The sequence below is a fragment of the Coccomyxa subellipsoidea genome (assembly GCF_000258705.1).
Source record: "Coccomyxa subellipsoidea C-169, whole genome shotgun sequence".
Lineage (NCBI taxonomy): Eukaryota > Viridiplantae > Chlorophyta > Trebouxiophyceae > Coccomyxaceae > Coccomyxa > Coccomyxa subellipsoidea.
In genome coordinates this window covers 540,043-557,434 of record NW_005178022.1, presented here as the reverse complement: position 1 = coordinate 557,434, position 17,392 = coordinate 540,043, and the positions used below count along the sequence as shown (strand labels likewise).

Here is a 17,392-nt window from a genome sequence, read left to right as displayed (position 1 = left end):
TTCTTGATGTACTAGTCTGGCATGTGGCCATTTCTGCAGCAGAAAACACATGCGATGTTGTCCCCGCACATACTCACCATGCAGCCCTGTACCGTTTGAAAGGACATGATGGATCAATCCACAGGCAAGCGAGATTCTTCATTGGCCGTGTCGGAAAGTCACGCTTGTCCTTCTGTGACAGACTTTCATTGTAACAAAGATCCTCTGCATGGTGAGCACTGTAAATCTGAAGGTGCTCTTAACAGAGTCTGCTGGGCCCCGGACGGCAGCACCTTGGCATCTGCATCCGACGACAGGACTGTGCGAGTGTGGGCCTTGCCCAAGGAAGCTCCCAAGGCCAGTACAGACCCCATCACCCTCGTGGCTGTGAGGATCCTGTATGGGCACGAGGCACGCGTGTGGGATGTGAGGTTCTGGGGTGGCCTCATGATCAGCGCCAGTGAGGACTGCACCTGCAGGCAAGCCATCTCTGTGCTGCAGCACTCTCCCTCTTAAAGATGTCCTTGCTTGTTGCTGGCATAGCCACATCCAGGCAGGCTTTGCCATCGACCTACTGAACAACAAGAGAAATCAGCGAGCACGGCACATGGGCTTCACAGTGTACCAATCAGGCTACTGGGATTGGTTGAAGAACTCTACTCAGGTTTTCTTGACACCCTCTCGCTGACTGCTTTGCAGGATATGGAAGGACGACCAGTGCGTGGCAGTCCTGCAAGGGCACAGGGGCAGGGGAGTGTGGCGTACTGCCATGCTGCCACACCAGCAGCTTGCCACTGCTGGCGCTGATGGCTCCGTCAAGATATGGTCGCTGGCGGAACATGTGCCGGCTTCATGCCTTGAGGAGCCAGCAAAATGTTGTGAAAACAGTGGAGACAGCGCAGCAGAGGGTATAAAGACTGCAAGAGCAGAGCGTGGACCTCAGATGGAAGCCTTCACGCTTCTGCAGAGCACTGCTCCTTTTGCATCATCTGGTGAGTGCTTGAGACACCGAAGTACAGATGCTGAATTGCACAGCAATTGGTATATTATGCATGCCATCGTGCTTGTATCTGCATTCTGTTTCAAATGCGATGGCTTGGAAGGTGGCGTATAAGCTATGCGAGTGGAATGCAGGCCAGTTGCAGCAGAAGCTGAAGGGCAGCAAAGGGGATTGGGTGCGGTCCATGGCACTGGCCAGCCATGAAGTGCTGTACGTGGGGACAAATGCTGGCAGGCTCCAACGAGTGCACCTGCCTCACGGGGAAGGAGGCGAGGAACACTGGGAGCATCTGTGGGAGAATGGACGAGCAGAGCCCCTGGTCTGCATTGCTGTGAGTAGCATTTCCCAGGATCTCTGTAGTGTATCCTTCTTTCTGAGGTCTTGTTTGGGGTTTGTTGATTTGACGCGGCGATAACAAAACGTGTTCTTTCTTCCACTGCAGGTGACTCAGCTGGCAGATCCCGATGCTTCTGTTGAGGGGAGAGAGAACCTTTTGGCCAATCGGACGCTTGTAGTGACTGGGGAACAGAGCGGCTGGGCAAGCCTTCTTGGTGTATCCAGCTCAATGAGCAATGCAGGTCGACATCTTTGCATGCATTTTCGATTCCCTGTCGTCATTGTGCTGGTGGGCCTTCATGCTTCTGCAACAGAAAAGTAAGGCATGTGTGAAGGGCATGTTGCAGGGCACTCAGCGCTTCAGAGTGTTTCTTGGCATGCGCACGGGGGAACTCCAGTACTCAATGCTTTCTGGGTGCCATGTTTTGGATCTGAAGTGGTCATCACAGCTGCACTGGACGGCACTCTGCGCTTGTGGACTGTCAGTGGCCTTCTGTCCAGAGCCGACCCCTCTGCACACTGTACCAGAATGGACGTGAGTGCTCCTGCTTCAGACTGCATGCCACTGTCCTCAAGCTTGGAATTTGTCATGTATGCTCAATGTTCACTCGTGCGTGCTGCAGGATCCAGTGAGGGTGGGTATGCAGGGTGCGCTGCTGGCTGAAGCCAGGTCTCCCTTTGGTGTGCGAATCCTCAGACTGGATGTGGATGTGGAGCAGCAATTGCTGGTCTGCGGAGACCGCACTGGGAATGTTCTTGCCTTCCACTTTGACGCCGCATGCCTCCACCGCCCAGGTGAGATTAAATTTGATTCCCATGGCGTAAACTCGTCATCTGGCAAAGGAGCACACTCTGCTTGTTATTCCATGCCTTAGCGGACCGCAACAGGTGCAGTGCAGAACTCGGAGTTGTCAGCACTTGCAGTTTGATATTAAATGTGCAGATGTGCCACGTAATCCACACCCTGTCCTCTGATTTGCAGGCGGCCACGCCAAGATGCCGCTGATTGCTGTGCTGAAGCATGCGCATCAGAGTCTGCCAGTCAGCCTGGTCAGCATCAGCCCAGAAGGCAGCGTGGCCACAGGCAGTCATGAGGGCAGCATCCAGCACTACATGCTCACTCCCCCTGCCTGCACTTCCAAAACAGACAGCAGACTCCGCAGCATGTTTGAGAAGGGAGTGGGGGACCGCAGTGAACAGTGTGCGTCAGAGGGGGTGGTTCTTTCAGAGTTGCAGGAGGCAGCAGGCAGTGGAGAAAGGGCTGCACACGATGTGCTGGACACCATGCAAGTTTTGAGTCTGGACGAGAGGCGCAGCTGTGCTCACTCAGACCAGCAACCTTCAGCGCTGTCTGAGGTAATGTGCTCGGAAGTGTCTCCTTCAGTCACAGCCCTCCTTCTCTCTTCTGAACAATGTGTGTTGCATTTTCTCAGCAAGATTTATATTGCACATGATAAGCCAAACCTCTGGAGGGAAGAGACCACAATTTCATTCCTCAATAGGAGAGCACAACGACAAGTGCCTTGCACGCAGGTGGATGCCCTGATTCTGGCCAATGTTGAGAGCGTCAGTGCACTGACTGTCATAGACAGCGAGCAGCACCTGCCTGGCCCCAGTGGCAGAGCAGATCGCATCCTGTCTGGCTTCCAGGTAAGCTTTAAGGAATGCTGACTGCTTGCAGATTCCTCCTCCAAGTCACATGAATGCGCAGGCTCTCCAATAGCATGCCTGTCTGCGGATTCCATTGGGATAGATGCTGAGGCAGGTGTGTGCAGGCGGATGACTGGATTGTATTCAGCATGAGTCATCGGTGTGAGCTGGCGCGCGTGCGCTGTGGCGGCTGGAGGCGGCAGTATGCTGCACTCATCACATCCCCAACGACCTTCACTTTTGCCTTCTACCGCGATCGCAAGATCCACGTTCAGAGGCGACGCGATCATGTGATCGAGTCCTCTGCTGCAGGTGACTCTCCCAGTGCAATGGTTATGCAAATATCCATCATCTTCGGTGTATCTTGAACATGAGCCAGACAAGTATGTGGGAGTCTTACTGGGTGATTTTTATGCTACAGGGCAAGGCAGGGGTGGCTCTGGCAGCAGCGGGGTAAGGTCACTGCACTTGCTGCACCACGGGCGGGAGATACAGTGCGTGGCGCTCATGCGTGCGCCACAGGGTCAGATACCACTGGCAGTGATCACTGGAGGGGAGGATGGCATCATCAACCGCCTGCTTTATACACCAGCACAGGTGCCTTTGACCTCCAATCCTATTGATATCCAAGATATGCAAGCATGCTGCTCTTGGCCGTTGCTGATCCTACGGGAACTTAGAGTTTTGGTTGTATTCACATGCACACTTGGTGTTTGACAGACGATCTGAGCGGCAGGCAACATGGCATGAATTTTCCATGTTTTTGTGGTCAGGGCTTGCATGCTTCGGTGGAGATTGGCGAGCATGCAGCCGGCACAGCAGTGAAGTCAATGTCTCTTGTGCCTACTGTGCCAGGTCCGTGATATCTCGCCCCACTTCTTGCATTTTACCATTTATTACAGTCGTTGGACTCGCTACTATTCGCCCAGGTTTACAAAGGTGAACTGATTGTCATGCATCAAGCTGCTTTCATGCATTGGTCCGGCAAGCAGGGCTGGATCTCTGTAGCTGATACTCTACTGCCCTGCTCTACAGGAACCGGCGTGATGATCAGCGGAGGGGCCAAGGAGGTACTGATGGCATGGCAGCTGACGTTGCGCGGCGAGGCTGCCACGTCTGCACAGGATGCGCAGACGCAGCCGGAGAGCAAAGCTATCACACTGGAGCACCGGTGGCTGTCGACGCGGCCGCCGCCAAAGGGCGGCTTGCGGCCTCGCTCCAACGCGCCCGGCTGCAACTCCAGGGGCTCAGAGCATAGGTGAAAGCTTCAAACTGTGAAGTCCAAAGGATGTCTGACTCTCCTGGTGGACTTGTGAGATCTCTCTTGCACTGGTTGCCAGAGGTCCAGGATCCGTGTCATGGGTGGTGAAGACAGCATTGCAGGAAGCCCAGGTTCAGTGGAGGTTGCTGGAAAGGAGCTTGTATGTGTCAAGCGTTTCGGGATGCTTACTTGTAGCATGCTTCTTGCCGCGCAGGTACATGGCTGTGGTGGCCTTTGCGAACGGGTGCTCCGCTGATGTCATTGGTATTGTGGCGGCCTCATCTGATGCAACCCTGCGGCATCTCAGCTTTGACCTGAAGTCCAGAAGGCAAGCCTCTTATGTTGATGCATCCTTATACTTTGTCATGAAGCCACCTCAAGAATGCAAGATGAGCATCTCAGGAGCAGTAATGTGTGCAGGTGGGCGCATGTGGCAAATCTGTGCTACCACACCGCGCCAGTCCTGAGTCTCGCGCATGCAAGCATTGCAGGGAGACAGAGTCAGCTGGTCCTCAGTGGAGCAACAGATGGAGCAGTGGCTGTGTGGAACTGCGCGAGTGATGTGGCTGATGGGGATGAGCAGCAGCCTGTTTTGGCGCTCCCTGGACTACACCAGTCCGGAGTCAATGCCATGAGTGCAGCGTGTTTGGAAAGCTCTGAAGGTGAGGACAACGGACAACTGTTTTAGACCTTTTATCCTTTTGTCATCCTTCAAGGAGCCTTCTGTGCGGACCAGTGAAGCTCCTCCCGGTTCCTAGGGAGTCACCTGACCTAGAAAGCTGTTTGCAGGAGCGTGTAGAGTGCTTCTGGCAACTGGTGGCGACGATCAGGCACTTCGCCTCACCCTCTTCAACATCAGATGGCAAGGCACAGACCTCAGGCCTGTGATTGAGGTCGCAGCCTCTGCGCATCTACCCAACGCGCACAGCTCAGCACTGAGGGTGAGTGCACAACTAGAAAGTCTCCCAAATGACTCATTGCAATTTTCTGCAACGAGTCCACAGCATGCACAATGTGAGGCCTGCTCCAAGGCCCTTCGTGACAAGCAGACTTGTGCACTCTTCCAAATGGGCATGCCGTTGTGTCAAACGCAGCATGCAGGCTTCCATATGGCAGTGGGCACTTGTGCAGCAGGGTCCATGAAAATGCGTTGATGCACAGGGAGTGTGGACAGATGGCCGCCTGGTGGCTTCACTGGGCTTGGATCAGCGTTTGCGCACATGGACAACACTCTTCACGGCTGCAGACAGTGACTTCGCCTCTGCAGCAGGAGCAGACTACCCCTCAGCGTCCAAAGCACTCAGCTCAAGCGACAGCTTTGCAGTCAGTGACTATGAGCTCAAAGCCAACGCTGCCAGCACGGGGCAAAGAGAGAGATTGCAGCAGGATACAGAGCAAAGTGCTGCAAACTGCAAAGGTGCTGGTGTGAAGCCAGCGGAGGGCCCAGGAGGCTGTCAGGTTCAGGTGGAGGAGGGTGAGAGCATAGTGCTGCAGGTGCTGGAGCCCTCAGCGCTGCATGTGTTGCCACTGCCGGCCCCTAAAAAAGGCTGGGACATTGCAGTTGTGGGGCGCGGCACGCAGGTTATCCTCTGTGAGGATTTGTGAGTTGGTTAACAACAGGGCTTCCTGTAAGCTCACATATTGCACCTGGGATGCAATCCCAACTTGAAGTATTGGAACCTTTGAATGTTGTTGTAATGGTTTCTGTCTGTGATCAGGTAATTGCACCCCAGTGACTGTGCCCAAGCAATGCTTGCCAATTGGCAACCATCATGATTCATGATCACTATACAGTAATGTAGATGCAATATTGTGGGGTTTGTGGGATAGACAGGTCCTAAAATACCTTTCATCACATCCCAAACAGCATCTCACAACCTAAATGGCGACAGCACATTCCTGGCATCTTTTGAAATCAAAATGATATTTGGCTCGTAACAGAAGTTGCCAAATTTGACGGCTGCACCAGATTTGCCCAAGAGAGGAAGATCGGCACAGATCAGACTGCTTTCTGAATTCTGAAATCAAGATGGCCGCATTCGTGAAAACGCAGATGCTCCATAGCTTGCAGAGCCCTTGCACTGCGCCACGCATCGCGAACAACGCTTTCTGCAGAGGATCCCCTGTTCTGAAGCCAAAGAGCACTTCTTATTATTCTACCCCTAGTGTACACCAACCGCATCGCCAGCACCGAAACACCTTGAAGATAAGCGCAGTGGCCTCAGCGCAGCCCAGCACTGTAAAGATTATCACCCAGGGCAGGCATGTGGAAGTGACACCAGCGTTGAAAAAATATGTGGTGAGCTTCTTCGATAACTCAAACGATCATCTCAGCTTGTTGCCTTTCAGAATGTATTTGCAACAACTTACGAGGCTTGAGTACGACAGAACGACAGATCCTTCTGCTTGAGGTCTGCAGATGCTGAGTCAGCCCATCGACAGAAGCCTGTGATAGTAGAACTCCTTTGAGGATACAAATTGAAATTCGGACACAAGTAGATAGATTGTTAATAGTGTTGATTGCTTTGAAAGGGGGGACCTGTTGCCTTTCGATGTGACCTCAAGTGCCGTTGAGACCAGGGGCACAGTCATCGGGACCCCTTCTTCAACACTTCTGTTTGTGATACAGGAGGACAAGCTGAGCAAGGTGGTTGTAAAATACGAGGCGGCCATCAAAGAGGTAGATGTGAGGTTATCAGCCTCTGGGGGCGACGCCAGCAAGGGTCCAAAGAAGCAGAAGACTGAGATCACCATCTACACGCTGCGAAATGGGATTGTAAGCCCCGATGCCCATCTTTGTATAAATACATTTTCGCAACCTAGAAAGCATCTATCACTCCTATGGCAGAACGTATCACACGTGCTTGTGAACGGGGCCCACACAAGGTCTCTTGCAGCTGTCTAACTTGTTCACAAAAGTATGCCTGGGGATGTCAACATTGATGGCACATCACAAGAATCTCATTGCGTCATGAACATGCTCCGAATGGTGGTGTGAGCGGGTTCTGCAGGTGCGAGCTGAGGATGTTGAGGAGAGCATGTACGCCAGCATTGACCTTGTGTCCGACAAGGTTGCTCGGAAACTGCGTAAAATGAAGGAGAAGGTGAAAAGCCTTCCAAGCAACCTTCTGGAATGCTTGAACAAATGTCAGCGCTCTATTGTGGTCTCTGTTGCCAATTACTTCGGAACAGACAGCTGTGTTGCCCCATTCTTTTGCTGACAAGCAGATAACAAGAAGTGAGCTTTGTTGCAGGCGATATCGCGCGGCAGGTGGGCGGGGCCTGGTGGTCCCCGAGGTGGAGAGACTATCGGCCAGGTACCCAAGCTCTGGAGCCCACCACTCGACCCTTCATCGATTTTTTAAGGAATTTGTAATGTGTGACGGGCAGTGAAAGACTGCCTACAAGACCAATGAGCCTCAGGTGTCTGAGACATCCTGGCAACGCACTAGCCTTGGTGCCTCATGACCCATCACAAGGCAGACACATTCTTTCTGCTGCATTCGTGCTTTCTGTTCTAAGTTCTTCATTTGGCCTTTTGGAAGGCACCCGGCGCTTCTCAATTTGTACTTGACAGCAAGCACAAGCTGCCCTGCTGCACAAAGATGGGAGGTTTGCTCGCTGTAGATCAGAGTATCGTGTGCTGTAATAGTCAATGCCATTGGATCTTCTACGACAAAGCCCAGGACAGGCACCTTTTGTGAACTGTTTGCCAAGCAAGCCTGGAATGGCAAAGATTGGGCGGTACATCAACAGCGGAGGACTAAGCTTTCATTGTAATTTAATGCTGGAGACAAGCCTGTTGGGGGCACTTGGTTGAGGGTAGCTGCAGGGGACCATGGCATTTTTCACAACTTACACCGGTGTGCTGTTGCAGTCATTGCCAAGCGAGGCGGAGGACTTGGTGGACAAGCTGCCCACGGATCAGGAGGCCGCTGCCTTCCCTGAGGTTGTGCGCACCAAGACCTTCGTCCTGGAGCCCATGAGCCTGGAGGACGCCCTTGAGCAGGTGCCGCCTCTATCAGCACTCATTTTTGTGGCTGCTGAGTGCATGTGTGTAGCATGAGCCACTGCGGGGGCGCTCTTTATGGGTGTCCGCTTTTTTCTGGCTGCGTCATCATGCCTGCTTGGGTAGAATGAAGACGAAAAATGTGTTCTGCTGACCATGCGTGCACTGCGCTGGCCTTGCTCAGTGGCACAAAGTTGCGATGAGGTGGCAGCACACTATATTTGCAGTCGCTGACCTCGGGGCGACTCTGAGCGTGAGCTCTTTGTGGAGGTCTTGTCACAGGTATATGAATGGGGAACGATTCTGCTAATAAAGCATAAGCGTTGACCCTGAGATGTTTGGTTGGGGGCACAGGTGGAGCAGGTCGGCCATCCCTTCTTTGTGTTCCGGGACAAGAGCAGCAAGCAGGTGCGCGTGCTGTACAAGCGCAAGACCCGCGGCTACGGCGTCATCGTGCCACAGCTTGATGACTAGGCCCCGCAGCTGATTAGGCTGCGCACTCAATGCTAACTCGATGCAAAGAGCACCTGCTACTACAGATCTGCTGCCGCCCGGATAAATGGCAGCGCTCACTGGCCCAGTGACTGGGTTTGCTGAGCATAACAGCTGAAAAAATGCAGGTGGTATCACAGCCGCATAGTCTCTGTACTGCAAATACTGTTTTGTGCTTGGGTGTGAGAAGACACTCGGAGGCTATTGAGCAAGTGGGATCGCGAATACTATTTTAGTAAATGCATCTGATGCAGGTCAGGGAAGAACTGCTTGACCTAATGGGAAGGAGGAATATCCAGCATTGTGTTGTATCATGATCACTGTAAACATGGCTCTATTCGAATGCAGCTCCTGGCTATGAGACAACTGGCAAATGACAGGGAATGACTCCAAACTTTAGCTTTGCACTGTCACAGTTTTAGGAATGTCACGGTGAATTTAGTTCGATCATGCATTTCGAAATTCCTTGGACTTGCTCAATACCCACATGACGCGCATGCATATATGCAGCTAGCCACCTGTGGAAGGCAACTTGAGCAGAAAATGTGAAACCGTTGCGCAGAGTTGAGTATCTTTGCACGACTTTCAGGCTCCAGCCCTGCCTCTTGGTGTCATTGCTGTAACACCCCAATTGCAACATCTCGTGATCAGGGGATTTTAGGGCAGCCATTGGAACCCATGCTGAGTCGTCTTCAGCTGCATTTATCTTGGGCTGCTCCCAGGAATTGTGCACCGTATTGGGTCAGATTGTTCTCATGATGTTATCCCAGGTGTCTTGTGTGCGCATCGGCGTTTTCTGCTTTTGCTTTGCGTGGTACTGAGGTGGCGATCGGCCGGACCACTTTTAGGTCTTTCGTTATGAAGCAAAAACTGAATTGGAACCTCATGAATTGCCTTTTCTCGGTTGCATTTTGATCTGACTTGCAAACGAGTTTTGAAAACGTGAGTAGTGGGAGAAGGCCTGCAAAGGGCTGGCCTCAGCAACGAGTAGCATGAGTAAGGAGAATGGGGGCAGTGGGCAAGAAAAACTTCCATCGAAGAATCTCTCATGGCAGAGCATCGTCAAATCTCTGGTGGCGGGCGGTGTTGCAGGCGGAGTGTGAGTGCTGGCCTGCTTCCCAGCTTACCCTGAGATCATCTGCTGTGTCTTTTAATCGAGGAAGGTTAGGTGGCCAGGAAGTTTACACGTGTATGGGGAGCAACCTCCAGATTTTGAATATTGTTTGTTGCCGCATCTCTACAGGTCAAGGACGGCGGTGGCACCTTTGGAACGCCTCAAAATTCTAATGCAGGTGCAGGGCAGCAACAAGGTGTACACCGGAGTCTGGCAGGTAGGGGCATGTCTTTTACAGTTTGTTTTTATGCAATACTCGTGATGGAGGCACAACGAAAGCCAATGTTCTTATAAATTTCCAGGGTCTGAAACTGATGAGCAAGAATGAGGGGATTCGTGGGATGTTCCGCGGGAACTGGACGAATTGCGTGCGCATCATCCCCAACTCGGCTGTGAAGTTCTTGACCTATGAGCAACTCTGCAGGTGTGTGCACATCCAGGCCATTTTGCCCCTGTGTTTGAAAGTGGCCCTTTCATTCATGCCGGTCGCCCATTTCTCATTTTGGACAGTTCCCAAACCCCAGCAAAAAAACAAGTACACACGTTCATGCTGGCACTCCCTGGATAACAATAATGGAGAGGCATGGGCTTGTGAGACCAGGACAGACTGCCGCGTGACGAGCAGGCGGCTGATGCATGCATGCGGATGTGTCCACAGGCGGATCTCGCACCACCTAATAGAGAACGGGGGAGACGGCCAGATGACGCCGCTACTGCGGCTGGCGGCAGGCGCGGGGGCAGGCATCGTGGGGATGAGTGCGACATATCCGCTGGACATGGTGCGCGGCCGGCTGACTGTGCAGAGCATGGAGGGCGTGCACCGCTACCGAGGCATCGTGCATGCCGCCACCGTCATCGTCAAGGAGGCAAGCGCGCCGCCGTGCCCATCAACCTTGATAGATTGTATTGGCTTCTATATTGTATTTAATGAATTCTTTTTGATGTAGCACACTGCAGCTGGCCTCTGCATAGGGTGTTCCTGGCATGGCAAATACTGCAAGCCGAAGCATGAATCACCGGTGCACAGCCTCATGGGTATTAGCAGGACATAGAGGAGACCATGTGATCTGCTTGGTGAACATGGAATGATATGGTTGTTGGACTGCAGGAGGGCATCATTGCGTTGTGGAAGGGGTGGCTGCCCAGTGTCATCGGCGTGATCCCCTATGTGGGGCTGAATTTCGCGGTGTACGAAACCCTGAAAGACAATGTCCTCAAATTCTATGGTGCGCACAGCTTAAAACCCTTGAAAGACAGATTTGCTTTTGGTGCTGCGCGCTGAAGCAAACACCTGCTGATATGTGATACTGTGTAGTGAGAGCACTGGTCTTTGTTGTGTTGCAGAACTGAATGATGAACGGGAGTTGAGCACGATGTCACGGCTAGCATGCGGCGGCGTTGCGGGGACAACAGGGCAGACGGTGGCATACCCCCTAGATGTTGTCCGCAGGCGAATGCAGGTGCTACCTCATGCTGTACAGAAGCACATAAACTCTGTTATTATTGCAGGCATTTATTACCAGGAGATCCGGGCTCTACCTGACTAGCATGCGAGCAAGCGAAGCCGTGTGAATGGCTACTTTATCATGTACATCAGACATGACCAGCCATGTGCGCGCAGATGTCTGGGTGGCAAGGGGCGCAAGAGCTGCATGCAGAGGGGGGTCATGCTGTGGCGTACAAGGGCATGATCGACTGCTTTGTGCGCACAGTCAGGGAAGAGGGCACGAAGGCTCTTTTCAAGGTGGACATTCCTGAGATGCTGCACATGGGTGCCCTCATCTGTCATGGCTACTTTGCAAGGCTTCTGGTGATTGTACATGTGCTGCTTGTGCAGCTGAGATTTTAAGCAATGCTCATGTACCTGACATGTGTGTTGTGCTTGTATCTGCAGGGGCTGCTGCCAAACTACATTAAAGTGGTGCCCTCCATCGCAATCGCCTTTGTGACGTATGAGAAACTAAAGGAGGGGCTTGGAGTGGAGCTGCGCATCTCATCATAGGATACTGATGACTCTTTCGCTTCTGTTTCTGGGATGATCTTCTCCACAGCGAGCCCAGCAACAGTTTTCAGTTTACTGAGAGGCTTCAGATCGTCATACTCTTCTTGTGAGACCAGCTCCTGCGGGTGCCTGCTCAGAAGCAGACCCACTATGTAAATCCCTGGGTTCCTTCCGTCAGAACGATGTGTTAGATTAGCTGATGGGGTGGCACGCATTGCGCATGCTACATTGCCAGCTGCCGCGGCGGCTGTGGTCTCATGAAAAGCCTTTGGGGTCCCCACACGGTGTTCCATGTAGGGCTGCAGCATGACGCGGACACCAATTTTGACTCAGGATGATGCCTAGAAGCGCAGCAACGGTGCTGCTGCTGTGTGTGGATGTTTGGACTTCCTCTACCCATGTAAATATTGCAGTGCTTTCTGTCTCGAGCTTGCAGGTTGATTGGGCCTTGGGTCTTATAGTGGTGGGGGTTTAATTGGGGTTTTGCATGCCACGCCCACTCCTCTTCAGTTTCTTGTTAATCTCTTATAAGCAAAGCCTTGACGTTCAAGCTCGAAAACTTAGGTCGCACTAGTCTGCTATTCACTGCCGAAACAAGATTGTGAAAGTAGACAAGACTTAAGTCAGTCCTAAGATCCCGCAACGTCGGGAACTCCACATATACTCTGACCTCCATTGATTTGTAACCTCCGCACTTTTCAATAGCCTTTCTCGTTGATCTTACATTGAGGGGGAAGATGGCCCCATCTGTCAGCGGTATGGCAGTGATAGCAGGCATCGCCCTCTTTGTATTTGCTGGATACGAGACATTAAGATGTAAGTGCACCCCCCAAGTCTTTAATCTATGCAATTATATATGTTGGAATCGGTCGTGAGGGCAAATACTAGAGACATAACGTTGGCTTTCAACTATGCAATCCGACTTGATCTGGAGTCAACAAAGGTGCCCTTCAGCATGTGATCGTCATTGTTTCTGTGCTGCAGATCGGGATATGCTCAAGTTGACGCAAGAGGAGTTTGAAAGTGTTCCTGCGCAAGTTGTGGTGGAGGTACTGTTGGCAGCAATACTTTGTATGTGGGGTGAGAACCAACCGCACGGTCAGGCTATGCTTTGCATACTTGGAGGAAAACCATGTATCCATGCCACAACCTGTTGGGCTTATCTGGTGGTGACGCAGGAAGCCTTCAGCTAGCAGGCAACTTCAAGCCAATAAGTGCTTTGGCGAATCAGGAGTGAGTTACACCTGTGGTTTGCGCCACCATGCCACTTCTTGTAGGCTGTACAGCAGCTGCTGTTTGCTCATGGCTGTGATGCTACCTCAGGTCAATTGATCAGACTCTCCTGATGCAGGGGCTTGGATGCAAATGTGTTCCGACCAGACTTCATGTCCTTCAATCACCGGGGCCATGCAATCCCTTTGGCTGTGGAGCCCCTCAATCCAGCTGCAAAGAAGAGGCGATGATCCCCGTGACACATGTTCTTTGGATCACTAGGAGGAGCATCAAGCTGGCCCAATCTCAGGCAGTGCCTGCCTGTGCTCCTTGGCGCTAAATAACGACCACGATATCCGTGTTTTCCAGACTGTCTAGTGACTGAATGCAGCACAAATCTGCATGAATTGAAATACATTTGGCACAAACTTGCCAGGGACAAAAGTGACAGCTAATTGCCGGAGTGGTCATCTCACTATTGTTGCCCGAGCTTCATTGTAATTCAAAATTGTGTCATTAAGTGCACGTGTCACTGTGCCAATCAGTACATTGATACAATTTCAGTGCAATAATCCCGCAGTCCATCATAGGTGTTTCTATGTCAAGCCTGGAAAGTTTGGTCTCAATAGCGCACTCTGACGCGGTGCTTGATCAACGACTGATGATATCTGAATGGACTGAGGAAAGGCAACATGTATGCAGACACACTCTTGAGATGCTGCAGCTGGAATGTGCTGCACTGATGGTGAGCTGGTCACAACCATCCTCAACAACAGCTAGCGCCTTCGTTTGCGCCGATCGCGATGATATTTTGTTGGACAAGGGGTATCCTCAAGGTGTCAGCCTCCCGTTGGCCGCTGCAGCTTGAATAACCATTACACTCTGTTGTACTCTTCCACTATCGAGCTCCAACTTCCAATACCCATGCTCGTATATTGCTGGCTACAGCACAGACTGCACTGTGCCCATGTTGTGCGCCCTGAGAGTGAGCTCCTTTTCCACCATTGTGTAGATGCCGCCATCGCCGGCCTCATCCCACACGAAAAACCTCTGATGCCGCTCCAATGCTTCCTGTGAGCAGGACTTGCCCTTTTGAGACAGGTGCCAACGAGTGCAGACAAGCAGCTCCAGGCTCTGCATCTGTCAACCTTGAGTGCTGCATGCAATTGACTGCACTAGTGGGACCTCCCTCGATAGCTTCATTGTGATAGGTACCATGTGTACAGATGTCACACGGACAGTGCACACCAGCCAGATGGCTTAGCCTAACCTACAAAAAGCGCAGCACGTGCTCCCACTGATTTGGCATGCACAATAACTATGAGGGACTCATGAAGAATTTCAAGGGATTTATACATTTATACATAATTAGTCACTGTAGGATTTTAGATTGACAAATGCGCTCGCACCTGCATGCGGCGCAGCTGGGAGGGGTTGTCGAGGAGGGCCTGGATGCGCGCGTTGAGCTGGCGGTAGTCATCCGGCTGGATGTTGAGCACGAAATCGGCGTAGGGCATGCCCATGTGGCGCTGGAAGGGCAGGTCGAAGGCGCGGAAAAATGTGACCGGGATGCAGCCAAAGGTGATGGCTCGCCACACTCGCGCGCTGTCCTGGGTGTTCCCTGGCGGGCACACGCAGAACACGCTGCGCCTCATGTCCTCCTCTGTCTCCTACGCATGCACAGATGACTACGCATGACTACTTGATGGCTAGGCAGGTCATCGAGCATAGGTACCACAAGCATGATGCGGAATGTAGCCCTGCTCGCAGACTCGTTAGGTGAATGATTGGTCCAGTCTGAGAGGCATGCGTTCCTCACTGCTTTGATGCGGCTTTGGACTTGGTTATGCAGACTTCCTGTGCTGAGAAGCTTCTAGCAAGTATTCTCATGGGGCCACCCTTGCTTGACTTCGCATTATGGCCGCAGCTTGGTCTGCAATATGCCCCGCCTGGGCCTGGATGTTTAGTCAACTTGAAGGATGCCAAGCAACCTGGGAAGCTATGCAGGCATTGTGCATTGTCTTCTAGGGACAAATTGCATATTTGAGCAATTGCATCAGAGCGGCAAGCCAATCACTGGCAGCAGGAATGGGGCGTGCCTTGGTGCTGCGCAAGCCCAGGTCGGAGCCGTTCAGCGGCTGCTCCTGCCAGTAGTCGATCAGCTCCTTTCGCAGCCGGTGCCCGTGGTGCGCCACCAGGGACTTGCCGTCATTCAAAGGGTAGTCAAAGCGCATGAGCAGGGAGATGTTGCGCTCGACCGCAAAGGGCGACAGGATGGTGTTGTGGCCATATGGGGAGAAGACTGGTACTAGGACATCCGCGTCCGGCCGGTAGCAGGCCCACGTTGAGGGGCCTGACCAGCTGTATGAGTCCCCCCTGTCCACCGCTTGCACCTTGGCATTCGACCTGCTCCCACACCATGCACTCATCATCGCTGTAGTTGACTCATTTGAGGAGCTTCCTCTGAGGAGGACGAATTAAGAAAGCACCCCAATCCGAGCTGAAGGCTTACTTGCATGGGCAGCGCAACGGATTGGGCAGTTATGCTTTCTCCATTTTGCACATTGAGGAGACAGAAGGTCCCTCTACTTTGCCGGTGGCATTAGCGCACATATATCATTCAGCAGAATTGCTCACAAGGTAAACATGCAGGTGCAGGTTGGTTGAGATCAAGGGGCACCTGTAGACCAGGCTGCCGTAGGCCTGGATGGAGAACATTTCCCCAAACTCCTCAAATCGCAGCGCCTTGGCCATCTCGCACTTGCCGTGGTCGTAGCTGAACACCATGAAGTGGTCCGCCCCGTTTGAGGCGTTCCAGTACGGGTAGTTCTCCTTCACATGCGCAATTGCACTCCTCACCAGATCCGAAGTGGCCTGCATACACACATATTGACACCGCATTACGCCCAGGAATGACATCAGAATGACTAAAATGGAGGGCCTGCATGTCAGGGTGGCACAAGCAGCCTTCCATTAGGATCTTGGTCAGGCACATACCTGTATCAATAGGAGATGCAGCTACAAATCATCATGGAAGGGAAAAACTCCTGGGAAGAGGGGGCTCACATTCTCGGCCACTTTCCACTTCTCAGCCCAGCAGTCGACAGAGTCGAGGCCGTGGCACTCCTTATTGATGAGCCAGGCATCGCTGGGATCACTGAAGCGCTGCCACTGCGCATTGAAGTAGCGGCCCAGGTACACTGGGATATAGAATACCTTGGCCACGCTTGGATCTTTTGTGTTGACCTCGCTGTGTGTCAGGTGCTTGTGCAGCACCTGCGCGCACATGCCTTAGCCTCGGACTTGCGCTAAGACAACCGTTCTGTTATTTACCATTGGGCTACCTTGCTGGAATTGTCTCCTCGTATGGTGCTTGCGCATTGATGAGCACCATTTGGATTGTGGGACTCTAAAGCAAGGAAGCAAGTTGGAACCAGCGATTACCTGATCAATGTCATACTGCTCCGGATGCCAGATGGTGGGTAATTCCTTGATGTCCTTGTTGAACTTTTCTGGCAGGTCATAGACGTACACAAACTCCTGTGGCACAATGATGTGCTCGTGCGCCTCCCTGAAACACAGACCAGTCTCTTGGATATGGATGTACATATCACATGTGCGCAATTGAGCAGCCACTGCAATGAGCAATTGCAGCTGAAGTTTCGCAAGCCCCTCTGTGGGCTGATAATCAGGCTGGCATTGCAGCATTTGCCTCATGTGTTTGACCATCTTCTGAGCACCACCTTGAGCCATCACACACCTGTTGTGGTGCGGGTCACTGTGGGTCAAGCCAGCTCCATAAGCATGGCTATGGCTGCTTTTGAGATGGCGGTGGGCTGCAGACGGCACTTTGGCCTGGCCTCTTCCCTGTGTGTGTCTCCAGCCACCAGCTGCGGCCTCCGAGACCAGTGCCACCAGGCAAAGGAAAGCTGCAATGCCCATGGCTGTCTACTTACACCCGCTGTTGCCACTGGACGATCTAGTGCCTACGCAAAAAGTTTGTCAAGGTGACACGAGCAACTTGTCGTTGTGAAACCAGCAGAGTTGGCGCTCAGGTATTTGATCTGAGGGCAGCTCCTACCTTGCGATGGCCCTTGTCAATGTATCTGTCCTTCTGCGAACTCCGCAAAATCGAAGTTTTGAATTAGATTTCGAATCCGAGGAGATCGTTCTCCACCTAAAAGAGCAAGTCTTGTTTCAGCTTTCAGCATGACGACTGTTGCAGGCCTAACTTGTAACACTTCAGACACAGATGCATCCGATTCAATGTTATGTGAAGTTGATAATAACAGTAAAAGAAGATAACTGGATGATTAGACATGCACGCTGCTGCAACA

General features: G+C 52.3%; 4 protein-coding genes across 4 annotated transcripts; 3 read left to right on the top strand and 1 right to left on the bottom strand.

The window, feature by feature from the left end:
• The first annotated feature begins 6,244 nt into the window (after window positions 1–6,244).
• Window positions 6,245–9,068, top strand: COCSUDRAFT_31477 (hypothetical protein). The gene is made up of 6 exons (XM_005643387.1): window positions 6,245–6,525; window positions 6,856–7,002; window positions 7,238–7,330; window positions 7,481–7,543; window positions 8,104–8,235; window positions 8,590–9,068. The coding sequence occupies exons 1-6, from the start codon at window positions 6,256–6,258 to the stop codon at window positions 8,707–8,709; spliced, it is 825 nt and encodes a 274-aa protein (XP_005643444.1). The 5' UTR covers window positions 6,245–6,255; the 3' UTR covers window positions 8,710–9,068.
• Window positions 9,069–9,476: 408 nt separating this feature from the next.
• COCSUDRAFT_31472 (mitochondrial carrier protein) lies at window positions 9,477–12,333 on the top strand. Its single transcript, XM_005643386.1, has 8 exons — window positions 9,477–9,826; window positions 9,971–10,058; window positions 10,144–10,265; window positions 10,500–10,698; window positions 10,950–11,067; window positions 11,186–11,301; window positions 11,463–11,585; window positions 11,736–12,333. Exons 1-8 carry the CDS (start codon window positions 9,720–9,722, stop codon window positions 11,841–11,843), a joined length of 981 nt encoding a protein of 326 aa, XP_005643443.1. The 5' UTR covers window positions 9,477–9,719; the 3' UTR covers window positions 11,844–12,333.
• A 41-nt stretch (window positions 12,334–12,374) lies between these two features.
• On the top strand, window positions 12,375–13,567 carry COCSUDRAFT_54802 (hypothetical protein). The gene is made up of 4 exons (XM_005643385.1): window positions 12,375–12,659; window positions 12,828–12,923; window positions 13,022–13,076; window positions 13,195–13,567. Exons 1-4 carry the CDS (start codon window positions 12,581–12,583, stop codon window positions 13,304–13,306), a joined length of 342 nt encoding a protein of 113 aa, XP_005643442.1. The 5' UTR covers window positions 12,375–12,580; the 3' UTR covers window positions 13,307–13,567.
• A 430-nt stretch (window positions 13,568–13,997) lies between these two features.
• On the bottom strand, window positions 13,998–16,997 carry COCSUDRAFT_45043 (hypothetical protein; the record flags this gene model as incomplete). The annotated part of the gene is made up of 7 exons (XM_005643384.1): window positions 13,998–14,126; window positions 14,465–14,676; window positions 15,133–15,461; window positions 15,736–15,929; window positions 16,122–16,331; window positions 16,500–16,595; window positions 16,905–16,997. 7 exons carry the CDS (start codon window positions 16,995–16,997, stop codon window positions 13,998–14,000), a joined length of 1,263 nt encoding a protein of 420 aa, XP_005643441.1.
• Window positions 16,998–17,392: the final 395 nt, after the last annotated feature.

Excerpts from the sequence above, each read along its gene's own strand:
- COCSUDRAFT_31472 (XM_005643386.1), top strand. The coding sequence starts at position 9,720 with ATGAGTAAGGAGAATGGGGGCAGTGGGCAAGAAAAACTTCCATCGAAG. Across the intron at positions 9,827-9,970 it reads GGCGGTGTTGCAGGCGGAGT|GTCAAGGACGGCGGTGGCAC; the intron begins GTGAGTGCTGGC and ends GCATCTCTACAG. Across the intron at positions 10,699-10,949 it reads TGCATGCCGCCACCGTCATC|GAGGGCATCATTGCGTTGTG; the intron begins GTCAAGGAGGCA and ends GTTGGACTGCAG.
- COCSUDRAFT_31477 (XM_005643387.1), top strand. The coding sequence starts at position 6,256 with ATGGCCGCATTCGTGAAAACGCAGATGCTCCATAGCTTGCAGAGCCCT. Across the intron at positions 7,331-7,480 it reads TGCGTAAAATGAAGGAGAAG|GCGATATCGCGCGGCAGGTG; the intron begins GTGAAAAGCCTT and ends GCTTTGTTGCAG. Across the intron at positions 7,544-8,103 it reads GTGGAGAGACTATCGGCCAG|TCATTGCCAAGCGAGGCGGA; the intron begins GTACCCAAGCTC and ends GTGCTGTTGCAG.
- COCSUDRAFT_54802 (XM_005643385.1), top strand. The coding sequence starts at position 12,581 with ATGGCCCCATCTGTCAGCGGTATGGCAGTGATAGCAGGCATCGCCCTC. Across the intron at positions 12,660-12,827 it reads TGGATACGAGACATTAAGAT|ATCGGGATATGCTCAAGTTG; the intron begins GTAAGTGCACCC and ends TCTGTGCTGCAG. Across the intron at positions 13,077-13,194 it reads AGTGCTTTGGCGAATCAGGA|GGGCTTGGATGCAAATGTGT; the intron begins GTGAGTTACACC and ends CTCCTGATGCAG.